The sequence below is a fragment of the Heptranchias perlo genome, chromosome 11, assembly GCF_035084215.1.
Source record: "Heptranchias perlo isolate sHepPer1 chromosome 11, sHepPer1.hap1, whole genome shotgun sequence".
In the NCBI taxonomy this organism is placed as follows: Eukaryota; Metazoa; Chordata; class Chondrichthyes; order Hexanchiformes; family Hexanchidae; genus Heptranchias; species Heptranchias perlo.
The window spans coordinates 80,674,804-80,689,642 of NC_090335.1; the positions used below are offsets into that span (position 1 = coordinate 80,674,804).

The 14,839-nt window shown below is 47.4% G+C and overlaps 1 protein-coding gene across 5 annotated transcripts in view; it reads left to right on the forward strand.

The window, feature by feature from the left end:
- robo1 (roundabout, axon guidance receptor, homolog 1 (Drosophila)) overlaps nt 1–14,839 on the forward strand; it is a 359,932-nt gene that overhangs the window by 174,393 nt on the left and 170,700 nt on the right. For all 5 annotated transcript variants that reach the window (XM_067993416.1, XM_067993419.1, XM_067993420.1 and 2 more), the window contains exon 3: nt 12,949–13,106. In XM_067993416.1, the coding sequence (XP_067849517.1) occupies nt 12,949–13,106 (158 nt within the window). The remainder of the gene's footprint in view (nt 1–12,948; nt 13,107–14,839) is intronic.

The following is a 14,839-nucleotide window of genomic DNA, read 5'->3' on the forward strand; positions in this document are numbered from 1 at the left end:
GGCATCCATCATCATTTTTAAAATTACATTAGGGAACTCCGAAAGCCACTAAATTTATAGCGTGATGGAAATAAATCAATTGTCTCCCTGGAAGGACACAGATTAAAATAATAAAAGACATCCTTTATAATAATTACGAACAATTCCCCCTCCCGAGATTTCAGTCAACAAATGAGCCACCCAAGTGCGTTACTGAGGCGCACAGACCAGGAAAGACACAGGTTCGAACTCCTGGCTTGTACCGAGCGAGCCCACCTCAGGCGGGACAGGAGTCGGAAAATGCAGCAATGAACCTCAGGACCCTGGAACTAGAAAAGGGAAAGGATCACCAGGGAGCTGAGAGGGAATTGAACCTCAGGCAGAGTGACGAGCAACGCTGAAAGCTCAAGGGTGGTAGAGTAGGAGGCCTGACTAAGATAGTGGCAATGTGGACAGAATGGTTTGAAGGGCTGAGAGGCAACAGGACAGCTGTCAAGGTGAGCTCGGAGTTCACAATAATCACAGGACGACTACGGACGAGGAAGAGCATTTGGTCCATATTACGCCTTGTGCCAAGAAACACCCGATGACATCCGAGTGTTTCTTAAATGATTGCAGGGTTTTCTACTCCATTCCTCGAGTTGGGAGTTTGCTCCAAATATCGATCTCGCTCTGTGTGAAGGAGAATTTCCTGATATTAGTCCCAAAGTTTGCCTTTTACCAGTTTGAACCTGTGTCCCCGAATTGTACTCTCACAGTTTAATTTAAAGTAGATACATAGGAACAGGAGGAGGCCATTCAGCCTGTGGAAAACCATAAATCAGAGCAGATCTTCCCTTGAGCTCAAGTTTCTTTTAATTAAAATTCTTACTTGTCTGAAAATAAGTGTTTGGAGTTAATGCATTGTATATAAGAGGTAATTAAGTTTTCGACAAGCCCCTTGAGCCTGTTGCGCCACTGAATTAGATCACGGCTGATCTGTGTCTGTAACTCCATCTACCCGCCTTGGTTCCATATCCCTCAATACACTTACTCAACAAAAATAAGCAGTATCCCAGATTAACTTTTTGCACACCATTTACTATCAACTATCCCTCTATAAGATCGACTCTCAGACACTTCAATTCCAGACTGAAAAGCTCAAGTCTCTCCAGTGTTTCCTTATAACCCAGACCCTTGACACTGGAACCAGTTCTGCACCCAGTGTTCAAGGTGTAATCCGACCAGAGCCCTGTACAGATGACCAGACGCCCCTGACTTGTGTTCTACTGTTTTGCCTGTTGTAGTTCAACATTCTATCGGCTTTGTTAACTGTCGGTCTGCGTTGGTATTCGAATATTATTCTCAGTGAGCCCTTCCCCTTTCTCTCTTCCGGGATTTGTCTTTTTTCAATCTTTATATCAGTTTTAATTTGGTTTTTTTAAATCCATTTTGGGTCACAGCCTGAGCTGAATGGTTTTCAGTGCGTATTTCACCTGCATGCTCAGCATTATAACTTTAAAGGTGCTCCACTTATCCTCTACTGAAGTACTGTTGAAAAAACTTCACCAATCTGTTGGCTTCAGTCATTGCTTTGTTTCAGTTGAAGTTGGTCCTTTTTAAAGTTATGAACTAAACTCCTGGTCTGAGGTATTTTGACTCCCAGATTATATTAAACTTGTTTATTCTGTGCTCGCTGTCCCACAAGGGATTCTACGAATTCTACATCCTGTACATTACCTAAATCATTTACAAATATAAGGCCTAGATGATCACTGCCTCTTGTTGCTTCCTTGCCTCAATGGGCTAGAAATAGACCTGCATTACCGTTACCAACTCTGATTCTAAAAGACTTGGGTTTTCTGACTTCTTATGTGGAGTGTACAGCACAGAAACAGGCCATTCGGCCCAACAGGTCTATGCCAGTGTTTATGCTCCACACGAGCCTCCTCCCTCCCTACTTCATCTCACCCTATCAGCATATCCTTCTATTCCTTTCTCCCTCATGTGTTTATCCAGCTTCCCCTTAAATGTATCTACACTATTCACCTCAACTACTCCTTGTGGGAGCGAGTTCCACATTCTCACCACTCTCTGGGTAAAGAAGTTTCTCCTGAATTCCCTATTGGATTTATTAGTGACTCTCTTATATTTATGGCTCCAAGTTCTGGTCTCCCCCAAAAGTGGAAATATTTTCTCTACATCTACCCTATCAAACCCTTTCATAATCTTAAAGACTTCTATCAGGTCACCCCTCAGTCTTCTCTTTTCTCGAGAAAAGAGCCCCAGCCTGTTGAGTCTTTCTGTTTTCCTGTGTTTGCTGGGTTAAAGGCAATTTGAGAGCTGATTTTCCGTCCTCAGCATCTCATTGCTCCACTGTGGGAAAATAACCAGTCAGAAAGGAGAATGGACGTTTTTTCCCCTGACGTATGATTGGTTGCATTTGACAAAAGAAACAGGTAACCAATCAGAAAAACTGGGCCTGCACTGCACCAGTTCGAAAGTTCAGACATGAGCCAACAATCAGACCGATATTTGAGACACAAAAACTATTATTAAATGGATGGATAAAAATATATTAATATATTTGTAAAATAAACAAAATCCTGAAAAAAACCTGCAACATATGTGCATGAACTTTTTGCATAGTGAACAGAAGAACGTTATATAAGACAAATTACCATTGTACAATATTTGTGCGAATGGGATTTTAACAGGAGTGTTAGCCCATTTATTTGAAACAAGTTCCCGACTGTGTTGAAATAGCGGCTAGATGAACGTCACCTGAAGGTATTAAACGTTGGTTCATCTGCTACTGAAACCCTCATCAATGCCTTTGTTACCTTTAGACACGATTATTCCAACACTCTCCCTGGCCGGCCTCCCATCTCCCACCCTCCGTAAACTTCAGCTCATCCAAAACCCTGCTGCCCCGTATCCTAACTCGCACCAAGTCCCGTTCACCCATCACCCCCTGTGCTCGCTGATTTACATCGGCTCCCGGTCCGGGAACGCCTCGATTTTGAAATTCTCATCCTTGTGTTCAAATCCCTCCATGGCCCTCGCCCCTCCCTATCTCTGTAACCTCCACCAGCCCTACAACCCTCCAAGATCTCTGTGCTCCTCCAATTCTGGCCTCTTGCGCGTCCCCCATTTTAATCGCTCCACCATTGGCGGCCGTGCCTTCAGCTGCCTCGGCCCTAAGCTCTGGAATTCCCTCCCTAAACCTCTCCGCCTCTCCGCCTCTCTCTCCTCCTTTAAGACGCTCCTTAAAACCTATATCTTTGACCAAGCTTTTGGTCACCTGTCCTAATATCTCCTTATGTGGCTCGGTGTCAAATTTTGTTTGATAATCCCTCCTGTGAAGGGTCTTGGGAGGTTTTACTACATTAAAGGCGCGAAATAAATGCAAGTTGTTGTTGTTGTGTCACAAATTGCATTCTCCAGGCTTAAATCTGTTCTTGTTCAGGACGGTGAACACAGAGACCAGAAGGGAAGTGAAAACAGAAATCGCTGTGGAATAATGTTGGAAACACAGCAGCCAATTTGTGCACAGCAAGATCCCACAAACAGCAGTGTGATAATGAGCAGATAATCTGATTTTTAGTGATGTTGGTTGAGAGATAAATATTGGCCAGGCCCCCTGGGGAGAATTCCCCTGCTCTTTTTTGAATAGTGGTCATGAAATCTTTTACGTCCACCTGAGAGGGCAGATGGGACCTTGGTTTAACATCTCATCCGAAAGACAACACTTCCGACAGTGCAGCACTCCCTCAGTACTGCCCCTCCGACAGTGCAGCACTCCCTCTGTACTGACCCTCCGACAGTGCAGCACTCCCTCAGTACTGACCCTCCGACACTGCAGTGCTCCCTCAGTACTGACCCTCCGACAGTGCAGCACTCCCTCAGTACTGACCCTCCGACACTGCAGCACTCCCTCAGAACTGACCCTCCGACAGTGCAGTACTCCCTCAGTACTGACCCTCCGACAGTGCAGCGCTCCCTCAGTACTGACCCTCCGACAGTGCAGCACTCCCTCAGTACTGACCCTCCGACACTGCAGCACTCCCTCAGAACTGACCCTCCGACACTGCAGCACTCCCTCAGAACTGACCCTCCGACAGTGCAGTACTCCCTCAGTACTGACCCTCCGACAGTGCAGCGCTCCCTCAGTACTGACCCTCCGACAGTGCAGCGCTCCCTCAGTACTGACCCTACGACACTGCAGCACTCCCTCAGTACTGACCCTCCGACAGTGCAGCGCTCCCTCAGTACTGTCCCTTCGACAGTGCAGTACTCCCTCAGTACTGACCCTCCGACAGTGCAGCGCTCCCTCAGTACTGACCCTCCGACAGTGCAGCGCTCCCTCAGTACTGACCCTCCGACACTGCAGCACTCCCTCAGAACTGACCCTTCGACAGTGCAGTACTCCCTCAGTACTGACCCTCCGACAGTGCAGCGCTCCCTCAGTACTGACCCTCCGACAGTGCAGCGCTCCCTCAGTACTGCACTGCACAGTGTCAGCCTAGATTAGGGCTCGAGACTCTGGAGTGAGACTATGAACCCATGATCTTCTGACCCAGAGGTGAGAGTGATATTCACTAAGCCACGGCAGACACACAAGGACAGAAGATGATCCTCTCTGGGCTTTTAGCTGTGACTCTGAGCTGCCCGTTTGTCAGCCTTTCATTACCCGACCAGTAGATTGTCAGTTTCTTGCACAGTCCGCTCCTTAAATTTAGTTTTTCTCTTACACTCTCCGGCCTGTTCTACTAGAGGTGAATTGTGTGTTTGACATTTAGTTCAGTGGGAAACTTGAGCCAGATCTCTTCCTGGTTAATTGTCTCTCCCCCTCCTCCTCCAGAGTGTTTGACCTGTTTTAAGATGTTTAATCATATTGCAGGATTGACAGAGCTGGAAGTTGCTGTGTGGTTTGGGTGACACTAATTGGTCAATCCTTAAATACCAAGTAACTGTTCAAGGCTTTAGGACACTTCAGGGTTCAGCCTATTTTTCAGGCAGATAATTTCCTCCCTAATGGGAATAATCTGGAGGTAAATTCTATCCCAACGTGTTGTGAGTAAATGGCCTTTGATGGGGATCTCCCACACTGACATGATGGTTTACCCGCTGGTACAGTAGCCGGGTTATGTGGCCTTCAATTTAAAAGGAGCTGGAATAGGGTCAGTACAGGATGTCCCCCCCCAGCCCATTACACAGGCTCACTCTCCCTCTCACTCTGTGACCCTCTCACTTCTTCCCTCTCACTCTCTCTCTGTCTCTATTTCTCACTCTGTCTCTCTCTGTCTCTCTCTCACTCTCACTCTCCCTCTCACTCTGTGTCTCTCTCACTCTGTGTCCCTTTCAATCCATCCCTCTCCCTCTCTCTGTCTCTATCTCTCACTCTGTCTCTCTCACTCTCACTCTCTCTCCCTCTCTCACCTCTCACTCTCGCTCTGTCTCTCTTTCACTCTCACTCTCTGTTTCTATCTCTCTCTCCCCCTCACACTCTCTCTCTCCCTCTCTCTTCCTCACTCTCTCTTTCACTCTCGGTCTCTCTCACTCTCTCTGTCTCTGTCTCTCTGTCTTTCTCACTCTATCACTGTCTCTCTCTGTCTGCTCTCCCTCTATCACTGTCTCCCTCTGTCTGCTCTCTCTCTGTCTCTCTGTCTCTCTCTCTGTCTCTCTCTCTGTCTCTCTCTCTCTCTGTCTCTCTCTCTCTCTCTGTCTCTCTGTCTCTCTCTCTCTGTCTCTCTGTCTCTCTCTCTGTCTGCTCTCTCTCTGTCTCTCTCTCTCTCTGTCTCTCTCTCTCTCTCTGTCTCTCTCTCTGTCTCTGTCTCTCTGTCTCTCTCTCTGTCTGCTCTCTCTCTGTCTCTCTCTCTCTCTGTCTGTCTCTCTCTCTCTCTCTCTCTCTGTCTCTCTCTCTCTCTGGGGTAGATTTTGACTTTGTGTGATTGTGTAAAATGGGTGATATCGACTCAGCCCCCCGTTAAAAGCCCGCCCCAATTTTCATTTCCATTGAAGATATTTTCACATTCCTGTTTGTGGGATCTTGCTGTGCGCAAGTTGACTGCAGCATTTCCTACATTACAACAGTGACTACACTTCAAAAAGTACTTAATTGGCTGTAAAACGCTTTGGGACGTCCTGAGGTGGTGAGAGGTGCTGCATAAATGCAAGTTCTTTCTTTGTCTGGAAAAAATGTTTTGCAGCACGATTGTCCGTGTCTCAATCAGAAAAGGTGCTGTTAAACTGTCTGACTTTGTTGCTTTACAAGGTCAGTGTGACCCGAGATTGGGCTGGGCAATGCTATTGTTAAAGGTGCTGTGTGGATTTGAATGTTCTTAAACTTGGCTCTCACCATCACAGCCTTTATCCTGCTTCAGTTTTCCCTGCCATTCGGTTCCAGCAGCTTGTTAATAACTAGCATGTCCCAATACATTATCCTGTATGTAACACACTTGCAGCTCTGTATTTAATATTTAATTTCCTCAAACTAAATATTGGGAAGACTGAAGTCATTGTCCTCGGTCCCTGCCACAATCTCCGTTCCCGAGCCACCGACTCCATCCCTCTCCCCGGCCACTGTCTGAGGCTGAACCAGGCCGTTCACAACCTCCGCCTCCTATTTGACCTTGAGATGAGCTTCCGACCACAAATCCATTCCATCACCAAGACCGCCGACTTCCACCCCCGTAACCGCCCGTCTCCGCCCCCTGCCTCAGCTCATCTGCTGCTGAAACCCTCATCCATACCTTTGTTACCAATAGTCTCGAATATTCCAATGCTCTCCTGGCCGGCCTCCCATCTTCCACCCTCCGTAAACTTGAGCTCATCCAAAACTCTGCTGCCCCGTATCCTAACTCGCACCAAGTCCCGTTCACCCATCACCCCCTGTGCTCACTGACCTACACTGGCTCCCGGTCCGGGAACGCCTCGATTTTAAAATTCTCATCCTTGTTTTCAAATCCCTCCATGGCCCTCGCCCCTTCCCTATCTCTGTAACCTCCTCCGGCCCTACAACCCTCCGAGATCTCTGCTTTCCCCAATTCTTGCCTCTCGCACATTTCCCGATTTTAATCGCTCCACCATTGGCGACAGACCTTCAGCTGTCTAGCTTGCAACTTGCAAGGGATATCAAAACCAATACGAAGAACTTTTATAGTTATATTAGGAAAAAGAGGGTGGTCAGGAGCAGTGTTGGCCCCTTAAAAACTGAAAGTGGGGATACTGTCATTGACAATGGGGAAATGGCGGACATGTTGAATAATTACTTTGCGTCAGTATTTACAGTTGAAAAAGAGGACAGCATGCCGGAAATCCCAAGAAAACTAATATTGAATCGGGGATAGGGACTCGATAAAATTAACATAAGTAAAGCAACAGTAATGAAGAAAATAATAGCACGAAAGAGTGACAAATCTCCAGGACCTGATGGTTTCCATCCCAGGGTTTTAAAGGAAGTAGGTGAGCACATTGCGGATGCCCTAACGATAATCTTTCAAAGTTCTCTAGATTCAGGAACTGTCTCTCTAGATTGGAAAATTGCACATGTCACTCCGCTTCTTAAGAAAGGAGAGAGAGGGAAACCGGGGAATTATAGACCAGTTAGCCTAACATCTGTTGTGGGGAAAATGCTGGAGTCTATAATTAAGGATAGGGTGACTGAACACCTCGAGAATTTTCAGTTAATCAGAGAGAGCCAGCATGGATTTGTGAAAGGTAGGTCGTGCCTGACAAACCTGATTGAATTTTTTGAAGAGGTGACTAAAGTAGTGGACAGGGGAATGTCAATGGATGTTATTTATATGGACTTCCGGAAGGCATTTGATAAGGTCCCACTTAAGAGACTTTTGGCCATGGAATCGAGGGAGAAGTACGGACTTGGTTAGGAAGTTGGCTGAGTGAAAGGCGACAGAGAGTAGGGATAATGGGTCGGTACTCACATTGGCAGGATGTGACTAGTGGAGTCCCGCAGGGATCTGTCTTGGGGCCTCAATTATTCACAATATTTATGAACGACTTAGATGAAGGCATAGAAAGTCTCATATCTAAGTTTGCCGATGACACAAAGATTGGGCATTGTAAGCAGTGTAGATGAAAACATAAAATTACAAAGCGATATTGATAGATTAGGTGAATGGGCAAAACTGTGGCAAATGGAATTCAATGTAGACAAATGTGAGGTCATCCACTTTGGATCAAAAAAAGATAGAACAGGGTACCTTCTAAATTGTAAAAAGTTAAAAACAGTGGATGTCCAAAGGGAATTCGGGGTTCAAATACATAGATCACTGAAGTGTCATGAACAGGTGCAGAAAATAATCAATAAGGTTAATGGAATGCTGACCTTTATATGTAGAGGACTAAAGTACAAGGGGGCAGAAGTTATGCTGCAGCTATACAAAACCCTGGTTAGACCACACCTGGAGTACTGTGAGCAGTTCTGGGCACCGCACCTTCGGAAGGACATATTGGCCTTGGAGGGAGTGCAGCGTAGGTTTACTGGAATGATACCCGGACTTCAAGGGTTAAGTTACGAGGAGAGATTACACAAATTGGGGTTGTATTCTCTAGAGTTTAGAAGATTAAGGGGTGATCTGATCGAAGTTTATAAGATATTAAGGGGAACGGATAGGGTGGATAGAGAGAAACTATTTCCGCTGGTTGGGGATTCTAGGAGTAGGGGGCACAGTCTAAAAATTAAAGCCAGACCTTTCAGGAGTGAGATTAGAAAACATTTCTACACACAAAGGGTGGTCGAAGTTTGGAACTCTCTTCCGCAAATGGCAATTGATACTAGCTCAATTGCTAAATTTAAATGTGAGATGGATAGCTTTTTGGCAACCAAAGGTATTAAGGGATATGAGCCAAAGGCAGGTATATGGAGTTAGATCACAGATCAGCCATGATCTTATCAAATTGCGGAGCAGGCACGAGGGGCTGAATGGCCTACTCCTGTTCCTATGTTCCTATGCCTAGGCCCTAAGCTCTGGAATTCCCTCCCGAAAACTCTCCGCCTCTCTCTCCTCCTTCAAGACGCTCCTTAAAACCTACCTCTTTGACCAAGCTTTTGGTCACCTGTCCTAATATCTCCTTATCGGGCTTGGTGTCAAATTTTGTTTGATAATCGCTCCTGTGAAGCGCCTTGGGACGTTTTCCTATGTTAAAGGTGCGAAATAAATACAAGTTGTGGTTGTATTGTTATCCTGCATGTAGCACACTCACAGCTCTGTATAACACCGAAGTACAGTACTGGTGGGTACAGGTCTGTCACTGTATAACACTGGGGTACAGTACTGGTGGGTACAGGTCTGTCACTGTATAACACTGGGGTACAGTACTGGTGGGTACAGGTCTGTCACTGTTTAACACTGGGTACAGTATTGGTGGGTATGGGTCTGTCACTGTATAACACTGGGGTACAGTACTGGTGGTACAGGTCTGTCACTGTATAACACTGGGGTACAGTACTGGTGGGTGCAGGTCTGTCACTGTTTAACACTGGGTACAGTATTGGTGGGTATGGGTCTGTCACTGTATAACACTGGGGTACAGTACTGGTGGTACAGGTCTGTCACTGTATAACACTGGGGTACAGTACTGGTGGTACAGGTCTGTCACTGTTTAACACTGGGGTACAGTACTGGTGGTACAGGTCTGTCACTGTGTAACACTGGGGTACAGTACTGGTGGGGACAGGTCTGTCACTGTTTAACACTGGGGTACAGTACTGGTGGGGACAGGTCTGTCACTGTTTAACACTGGGGTACAGTACTGGTGGTACAGGTCTGTCAATGTATAACACTGGGATACAGTACTGGTGGGTACAGGTCTGTCACTGTATAACACTGGGGTACAGTACTGGTGTGTACAGGCCTGTCACTGTATAACACTGGGATACAGTACTGGTGGGTACAGGTCTGTCACCGTATAACACTGGGGTACAGTACTGGTGGGTACAGGTCTGTCACTGTATAACACTGGGGTACAGTACTGGTGGGTACAGGTCTGTTACTGTTTAACACTGGGGTACAGTACTGGTGTGTACAGGTCTGTCACTGTATAACACTGGGGTACAGTACTGGTGTGTACAGGCCTGTCACTGTATAACACTGGGATACAGTACTGGTGGGTACAGGTCTGTCACTGTATAACACTGGGGTACAGTACTGGTGGGTACAGGTCTGTCACTGTATAACACTGGGGTACAGTACTGGTGGGTACAGGTCTGTCACTGTTTAACACTGGGGTACAGTACTGGTGGGTACAGGTCTGACACTGTATAACACCGGGGTACAGTACTGGTGGGTACAGGTCTGTCACTGTATAACACCGGGGTACAGTACTGGTGGGTACAGGTCTGACACTGTATAACACTGGGGTACAGTACTGGTGGGTACAGGTCTGTCACTGTATAACACTGGGGTACAGTACTGGTGGGTACAGGTCTGTCACTGTATAACACTGGGGTACAGTACTGGTGGGTACAGGTCTGACACTGTATAACACTGGGGTACAGTACTGGTGGGTACAGGTCTGTCACTGTATAACACTGGGGTACAGTACTGGTGGTACAGGTCTGTCACTGTATAACACTGGGTTACAGTACTGGTGGTACAGTTCTGTCACTGTTTAACACTGGGGTACAGTACTGGTGGTACAGGTCTGTCACTGTGTAACACTGGGGTACAGTACTGGTGGGGACAGGTCTGTCAATGTTTAACACTGGGGTACAGTACTGGTGGGGACAGGTCTGTCACTGTTTAACACTGGGGTACAGTACTGGTGGTACAGGTCTGTCACTGTATAACACTGGGATACAGTACTGGTGGGTACAGGTCTGTCACTGTATAACACTGGGGTACAGTACTGGTGTGTACAGGCCTGTCACTGTATAACACTGGGATACAGTACTGGTGGGTACAGGTCTGTCACTGTATAACACTGGGGTACAGTACTGGTGGGTACAGGTCTGTCACTGTATAACACTGGGGTACAGTACTGGTGGGTACAGGTCTGTTACTGTTTAACACTGGGGTACAGTACTGGTGTGTACAGGTCTGTCACTGTATAACACTGGGGTACAGTACTGGTGTGTACAGGCCTGTCACTGTATAACACTGGGATACAGTACTGGTGGGTACAGGTCTGTCACTGTATAACACTGGGGTACAGTACTGGTGGGTACAGGTCTGTCACTGTATAACACTGGGGTACAGTACTGGTGGGTACAGGTCTGTCACTGTTTAACACTGGGGTACAGTACTGGTGGGTACAGGTCTGACACTGTATAACACCGGGGTACAGTACTGGTGGGTACAGGTCTGTCACTGTATAACACCGGGGTACAGTACTGGTGGGTACAGGTCTGACACTGTATAACACTGGGGTACAGTACTGGTGGGTACAGGTCTGTCACTGTATAACACTGGGGTACAGTAATGGTGGGTACAGGTCTGTCACTGTATAACACTGGGGTACAGTACTGGTGGGTACAGGTCTGACACTGTATAACACTGGGGTACAGTACTGGTGGGTACAGGTCTGTCACTGTATAACACTGGGGTACAGTACTGGTGGGTACAGGTCTGACACTGTATAACACTGGGGTACAGTACTGGTGGGTACAGGTCTGTCACTGTATAACACTGGGGTACAGTACTGGTGGGTACAGGTCTGACACTGTATAACACTGGGGTACAGTACTGGTGGGTACAGGTCTGTCACTGTATAACACCGGGGTACAGTACTGGTGGGGACAGGTCTGTCACTGTATAACACTGGGGTACAGTACTGGTGGGTACAGGTCTGACACTGTATAACACTGGGGTACAGTACTGGTGGGTACAGGTCTGACACTGTGTGACACTGGGGTACAGTACTGGTGGGTACAGGTCTGTCACTGTATAACACCGGGGTACAGTACTGGTGGGTACAGGTCTGTCACTGTATAACACCGGGGTACAGTACTGGTGGGTACAGGTCTGTCACTGTATAACACCGGGGTACAGTACTGGTGGGTACAGGTCTGACACTGTGTGACACTGGGGTACAGTACTGGTGGGTACAGGTCTGTCACTGTATAACACCGGGGTACAGTACTGGTGGGTACAGGTCTGACACTGTGTGACACTGGGGTACAGTACTGGTGGGTACAGGTCTGTCACTGTCTAACACTGGGGTACAGTACTGGTGGGTACAGGTCTGTCACTGTATAACACTGGGGTACAGTACTGGTGGGTACAGGTCTGTCACTGTATAACACTGGGGTACAGTACTGGTGGGTACAGGTCTGTCACTGTATAACACTGGGGTACAGTACTGGTGGGTACAGGTCTGTCACTGTCTAACACTGGGGTACAGTACTGGTGGGTACAGGTCTGTCACTGTATAACACTGGGGTACAGTACTGGTGGGTACAGGTCTGTCACTGTCTAACACTGGGGTACAGTACTGGTGGGTACAGGTCTGTCACTGTATAACACTGGGGTACAGTACTGGTGGGGACAGGTCTGTCCCTGTATAACACTGGGGTACAGTACTGGTGGGGACAGGTCTGTCCCTGTATAACACTGGGGTACAGTACTGGTGGGGACAGGTCTGTCCCTGTATAACACTGGGGTACAGTACTGGTGGGTACAGGTCTGTCACTGTATAACACTGGGGTACAGTACTGGTGGGGACAGGTCTGTCACTGGAGATGGAGTGATATTGAGAAAGGCTGATCCCCACGTGTGCACACCATTCGGGCTGAAAAGATTTGAGAAGAAGGTAGGAAGCAGTAATTCGGGGACATCAGGCTTGTGTTGTAAAAGCCTGAAAATTCCAGGATAAAGAGAAGATTGAGGGAGGTTCCCATTGGAGAGAACAATCTGATGAACTATGAATATTGGGTTGAGCTTGACTCTGAACCGAGGCACTGAATAAGCCTTTGTGACCAGACATTTCGCTAATGGAAACTCTTCTCATTCTCTCTTCTCCGTGCAGTTCTTCGAGATGATTTCAGACAGAACCCGTCAGATGTTATGGTGGCAGCTGGTGAGCCGGCCGTTATGGAATGCCAACCTCCTCGTGGGCATCCAGAGCCAACCATCTCCTGGAAAAAGGACAGTGCCCGCCTGGATGACAAGGATGAAAGGATCACGGTAAACCTGAGAGCATCATTTTTGTGCTTGTAGTTCATCTCAGCTGATGACCCGCCTTCTCTCCTGGTTGTCTTCCGATTAACCAAGTTACTCAAAAAAGAATGAGACAGTTCCCCCAGAACAGATGGCAGGAGAAAATTGGGACCCTCGAGCCTCGATTAGAAATTAGAAAAATGTTAATGCCAGGGATTAGTAGGTGAATCGCTTAACTCCTTCAGAAAGCAGGTTAGCTCCTTTGGCAGCACTCGTACCTGCCAAAGTGGAAAGCCTGGGGTTTGGGCTCCACTCCAGTGCAGTACTGAGGGCCGTTGCCTTGTTCGAGTTGCCGTCCGTGAGACGAGGGAGGCCCTGCCTACTGTATCAGGTGGTGGTTGTAGATTTCATGAAGATTTCTCCTGGTGTCCTGGTCAATATCCATCCCTCAACCAACACCACCAGAGCAGATTCACTGCTCGTTCAGTGGCTGTGAAGAGCTTTGGATTGACCTGAGGCCCTGATAAGGTGCTTTATAAAGGCAAGTTCTTTCTTTCTTTCTTTTCATCTCAGTAATGTTTGTGGCTGTTGCTGGCATGGAACGACTCTCGTGTTTGCCTAGATAACAACAGTTATTGCCTTTCAAATTAACTCACTGTATGTGAAGTGGTTCGAAGCATAGTACAGGAGACAATGTACATGGTCTGTGGAAGGAAATTAAATGGTCTGGGTAGAGCCTATCATGGGGTAAATTGGAAGTCGGTTAAATGGGTAGGGTACAATTCATACTGGAGTAGAGTGTGCAGGGTCTGTGGAAGGAGATTAAATAGGCGGGGAGTGTCCATTGTAGGGTAGATTTAGGGGTGTGTGAGAGGAGATTAAATGGGCGGGGAGGGTCCATTGTAGGGTAGATTTCGGGGTGTGTGAGAGGAGATTAAATGGGTGGGGAGTGTCCATTGTAGGGTAGATTTAGGGGTGTGTGAGAGGAGATTAAATGGGTGGGGAGTGTCCATTGTAGGGTAGATTTAGGGGTGTGTGAGAGGAGATTAAATGGGCGGGGAGTGTCCATTGTAGGGTAGATTTCGGGGTGTGCGAGAGATTAAATGGGCGGGGAGGGTCCATTGTAGGGTAGATTTCGGGGTGTGTGAGAGGACTGAAGTAGTTGAGGCCAGTGATGGTTTGTTGTGCGCTCGCCGATGTTGACCTAATATGCTGACCCTGACTCTGAGTCGAGGGTTATGAAGAGTCGATGACAGTGTGTCTGAGTAGGGAGAGGGGGAGGGGTGAGCGGGGAAAACATTTCTCATTCTCAGCACCGATTATTCTTAAAGGGGCAAAACCTTGGTGACAATTTTCCTTTGTTTAAGGAGGGTAGAGGGGATGGAAGAGCAGATGGAGTGATGACATCATGCGCAAGTTATATGATGTTGTCTTTTCAAATAATTGATGTTATTACATCGCCCATCTCGCCTGTCAGCTGTTGCTCAGTGGGCAGCACTCTCACCTCTGAGTCAGAAGGTCATGGGTTCAATCCCCGCTCCAGAGATTTAAGCACAAAATCTAGGCTGATCCTCCAGCGCAGTAATAAGAGGCTGCTGGATAGTTAGAGGTGTCATATCTCAAATGAGAAGTCAAACAGATGCCTCTTCTGTCTGTCCAGTTTGGTGTAAGAGATTCTGTGACACTCCTTCAAGGGAGAGCAGAGGAGTTCTCCCCACTGTCCTGGGCCAACATTCCTCCCTTGACCAACATCACCAAAA